This window comes from Nansenia antarctica, assembly GCF_963989245.1.
Source record: "Nansenia antarctica genome assembly, chromosome: 5".
NCBI lineage: Eukaryota > Metazoa > Chordata > Actinopteri > Argentiniformes > Microstomatidae > Nansenia > Nansenia antarctica.
In genome coordinates, this window is record NC_137690.1 from 31,792,438 (window position 1) to 31,797,437 (window position 5,000).

Here is a 5,000-nt window from a genome sequence, read left to right on the forward strand (position 1 = left end):
CACACCAGGAAACAGACACATTTCCTCACCATGTACATATTACTCTTCTTCCCCTGCCACCGCCCCCCCCCCCCCCTCTATTTCTGTTTCCCTGTTCGTAAGGTCCTCTGTGGCTCATTGTGTACAGTAGAGTGTGGTACAGGACATTCTGAGGTTGTGGGTTCGATTCCTGCTGGGACCCATATGGGTCATTCCAGAATTGGAGGAGAATTTAGGCATTAGCACTATTTGATGTTACCCTTTATTTGATCATTTTCTGTGTAAATGAAAAACAGGTAATACACCATCAAACCATTTGATTTGTCCAACTCAGGCAGCAAAGGTACACTGTTTATGAGATGTTTTATTTGTTGTGTGCTATGAATTGTAGATTGTAGACCATGACATAGATGTGACAAATAAATACTCACAGGAATGTTATTTAAATTGTTTAATAGACCAACAGGATTCAATGAACAAACATAAAAAAGGATTAATATTTTAGAAAGCTTAGTGGGCTTATCAACTCCTTGGCTGACTCCTATCCTGTCGCCCCCCCCTCTTCAATGTGCCATCCACACCATCTGGGGCACCTCTGCCATGGTTGGCTTCAAAGTCGTTCCAGGTTCCTCTTGTATAAACCCCTTCTTGAAAATGTTAGTACAAAAAGGGGTGCAAATTGTGGAAGTGAAGTGGATGGTTGTCACATCCGAGCATCTCTCTGGGACTTCCCTCAGGTTGGGCTCCAGATGTTGCCAGATGTTGGCAGGTGGTCCCTTCAGTCTGGAGGCTGATACAGATGCTGATCCCCCCCTCACGTAGTAAACCCCGGGGTGAAAAGCGGCCTGTTGATGCGATGCACCAAAGTGGACAGCTTGTACTTGCAGCTGGAGTTCGCAGAGAAGTCGATCAGAACTGCACGTTCATCTGCAGACAGGTTCAGCTTCAGGGCCCGTGAGAGAGTGTATTGCTGCCTGATGTTCTAGAGATGGTGCCTGAACTTCTGGAGCAAAATGGCTAAATGTTTCCACCAGCTCTTCTTGGAAGCATTCAAATGACTTCTTCAAAGTAATCTTCCAGGCTGCTCCAGGATCATTGTTGTGGTCTTTGTCCACAGTGGCCCACTGGAGGTAGGAGACACGATCGGTGGCTCTGTAGTGGCTTGTGAGAGTATAGGTATTCTTGTTGCCTTATTCACATTCCCCCATAATGCATTGCTTGCTTGCGGTGTCACACATGATGTCACACGCATGTTTCACCATCTGCCAATCTCACCGTTGATCTCAGCGTGGCAGCAATCCGCTTGTGTTTCTTTCTCTGGTACCTCCAGACATTTTCATTGCCCACTTTTGTCCACCTCCTCCCTGAAAGTCCAGAAACCTCCTCTGCCAACCTCTGCATCTCCAGGTGAAAGGTGCTGGTGACTACTCCTGCAATGACTTGTTCATCACTTCCTCAGCTACTGCTGTATGGAACAACAGGGTTCTCCTTAGGGATGTGCCCGACATTTGCCGAAGCAACTTGTTGACTTTGGATCTTGGAGATGGATTGGACGGCCCTTTTTCAGAGCGGTTTTCTGTCTTTTTCTGCTCCCCGTTTGACTTTCCTCAGCTGATCATGTTGCCATAACATAACATAGAAACATACATATATTGTCACTTAACCATTTTACCTGGATTACCTTTTCCCAACTGTAGTTTTGCACCAAACAAACAAAGTAATTACCAGAAATGGCTTGTAATAATTACAGATTATACCTAAAAAAAAGTACTAGTACAAGTATTTCACTTGTCATTGTACAGATACAGTTCCTTTACCTTTCTTTACTTAAATTTGTCTTGTGCTTGCTTAAGTTTGTACTTGTGCTTGTCTGATATTTGATGAGGGGCAGATTTTACACAATGACATCCATTGTGACCTGTGCAATGTACATCACATCAGAACAGTCATATGAATACATTAATTTGTTTTTGTTTTTAATATATACACAAAATGTATGCATTTACTGTACTGTAAAATGGTGTGTATATATATAATATAACAGTCATGGACACAAATATTGGCACTTTTGTCAGATAATGCACCATTTCTCCAAGCAAATTCTTGCAATTACAAATGCTTTGGTATTCACGTGTTTATTTATTTTGTTTGCATTGGAACAACACAGTTGTTTTTTTTATATCCCAAATCTGATATCAGACAAATACTGTAGATAGATAAAGTGACAATAAAATACTGAGGGCTGTAGGCGAGGTTGAGGTGGTCGAATATGATATATTCATATTAGCCAAAGTGGTTGGATGCCAAGCCTCTCTCTGCCCCTCCTGCCAAGGAGGTACAAGACTCTCTGAGACAACTGAAGAACGTTACTCTTACAGTCATTTTCAGCCCTTAAATAGAACATATCTGAATGCCTTATTATATAGAACATATCTGAATGCCTTATTGGGCTGACAACAGAACCCATTTCCAAAACAGACTTTCTTCTTTTGTCTTTGTTCATTTGATTGAAGGAGGCCGGCCCCTTCGCTAATGAGGTTGTTGTGGCTACTGACTAATAACTGGTCTGGAGGCTTCCTCTGGATGTCACTGCAGGCTTTGTCCAGACTCAGGCTGTCATTACCCGCGTGTGTGTGTGTGTGTGTGTGTGTGTGTGTGTGTGTGTGTGTGTGTGTGTGTGTCTCTGTGGCCTTTTCCCAGCCTCTCTGGGGGTCTCTCCTAGTGGAGTCATAGAGCCTCTCTGGGGGTCTCTCCTAGTGGAGTCATACAGCCTCTCTGGGGGTCTCTCCTAGTGGAGTCATACAGCCTCTCTGGGGGTCTCTCCTAGTGGAGTCATAGAGCCTCTCTGGGGGTCTCTCCTAGTGGAGTCAGAGAGCCTCTCTGGGGGTCCCTCCTAGTGGAGCCACCTGTGGCTGTAACCCCTCCCTCATTCTTCGGTCCTCCCGGTTTTGTCCCTCCACAGACACCAGGAATAGGCCCTCCTGACTCTGCCTGCTGCGGTGGTCGAGTCTAGAACAAGGCCCCTGCTGTGATCGGCTAGGGTTCTGAACCGTGAAGGACATTTCGGGTCGGTGTTTTCATTGAGGGGGGTCGGGGGTGGGGTGGGGACTATTTTGACTGTTCCAAAGTCAAATCCAGAAAAGTACACATTGACATTTGTCGCGATGTTCCGCCCAGCTGAGAGAGACGAGGTCAGAGGGGAGGTCAGAGGGGAGGTGAACCCACGGCCGGGGGAGAGAGTCCTGTGTGGGGGTGCGCTCTGTAACACTGCTGGTCCTGGATTATATGGCCCCCTGCTGTGAGCGCTGCTGTACTCTGCCAGGAAAGGAGCTGGTGTGAGCCTCTCTCTCTCTCTCTCTGTGTCTCTCTCTCTCGCTCTCGCTCTCTCTCTCTCTCCCTCTCTCACTTGCTCTCCGCCCCTCTCTCTCTCTCTCCCCCCCTCTCTCTCTCCCCCCCCCTCTCTCTCTCTCTCCCCCCCTCGCTCCCTCTCTCCCCCCCCCTCCCCTCTCTCTCTCTCTCTCTCTCTCTCTCTCTCTCCCCCCCTCTCTCTCTCTCTCTCTCTCCCCCCCCCCCCCTCTCTCTCTCTCTACCACCCCTGTGTCAGGCGGTCTCTCGGGTCTGGCTACAGCGGAGAGGGGAGGAAGTCGTTCCTAGGCTCCAGCCAGGAAAAGGTCTTGGGGGGGGGGGGTAGTAGGTTGTTATTCTTGTTGTCCGATAGCATCTACGTGGGTACCTCTGGGCCAAGCCGAGGAGGGGGGGGGGGGGGGGGAGAAAGAGTGTTTATTGTGTTACCCAGGCAGGGAGTGAAGGGGGATAGTGGGGCGGAGGGAGGGGGGGAGGAGGAGGGCTGGCAGGCAAGGGGGTTGCTTCCCATCGCCATGGCGACGGAGGGCGAGATGGGCGAGCGACGACAGCATCCGTCAGCCGTCCCGCAGGAAGTGGCAGAGATGACACCCCCCCCGGGCCCCCAGGTGGCTGATGGGATGCGTACCGTACTGTATCCCCCCGCCGGCTCATTATTCAATCCAGCCAAAAGACAAGCCTGTATTCCCCCCCCCCAACCTTCCTCTCTCCTCCCCCCCCCCAACCCTCCTCTCTCAATCCCAGCTGGGCAGATGTTTTCTTTTCTAATTGCTGGATAAGACTTCTCTCTCTCTCTCTCTCTCTCTCTCTCTCTCTCTCTGTGTGTTGGATGGGAGAGTCACAGGACATGCCTTTTAAGCCTGTTGGCGTGCCAACAGAAAGGAATGTGTTATGAACACTGAACAGTTGCCCTTTTCTTTTTCTTTTTTTTTGCCTCAAACTCCCTCCCTCCCCCTACCCCTCCCCTCTCAACGTTGTAACGTAATATCAGGCAGCATATCAGAATGTGTTTTCCCCTCTGCTCTGCCCCCCCCCCCCCCTTAGGCAGAACCCCCGAAACCAAAACACTCAACCTGGAGCGGGTCGGCGTGCGGCTGGACGAGGCGTCGGGGAAGATCGTGGCGTCTGCTGACGAGGCCACTTCCGTGCCTGGGGTCTATGCCATCGGAGACATCGTGGAGGTAAAGGGGGGGGGCGAACACACCACCTTAAAAACAACACACTTTGTGTCCTACAGTAGCTCAGATAAGCCTGCCCCAAACCAACACTGCTACTACTATAATAATAATACTAATAATATATAATAATAATAACTTTATTTGTGTAGCGCTTTTCCTGCAAAAATTGCAGCTCAAAGTGCTCCAATCATTATATAATCATCATTTAATTATTTAGTCATTTAAAGGCAATATTAAAAAGATGGGTTTTTAGTCTTGACTTGAACATATTTGCTGAGGTTGCATCCCTAATGTAAACTGGCAGTGCATTCCACAATCTGGGTGCATAAAATGAGAATGCAGCCTCACCAAATCTCTTCTTTTGTACATGTGGTACACAGAGAAAACCAGCGTCAGAAGACCTGAGAGATCTATTGGGCTGATATGCTAGCAAAAGGTCTTTCAGATATTCTGGTGCTGTGCCAGTGAGAGCTTTATAAA

General features: G+C 48.5%; 1 protein-coding gene across 1 annotated transcript in view; it reads left to right on the forward strand.

The window, feature by feature from the left end:
* The window catches only part of txnrd2.2 (thioredoxin reductase 2, tandem duplicate 2), a gene marked incomplete at its 5' end in the record, with an annotated part of 36,504 nt that overhangs the window by 16,038 nt on the left and 15,466 nt on the right, over positions 1–5,000 (forward strand). Inside the window, one exon of the mRNA XM_080530651.1 lies at positions 4,387–4,523. Within this exon, the coding sequence (XP_080386777.1) occupies positions 4,387–4,523 (137 nt within the window). The remainder of the gene's footprint in view (positions 1–4,386; positions 4,524–5,000) is intronic.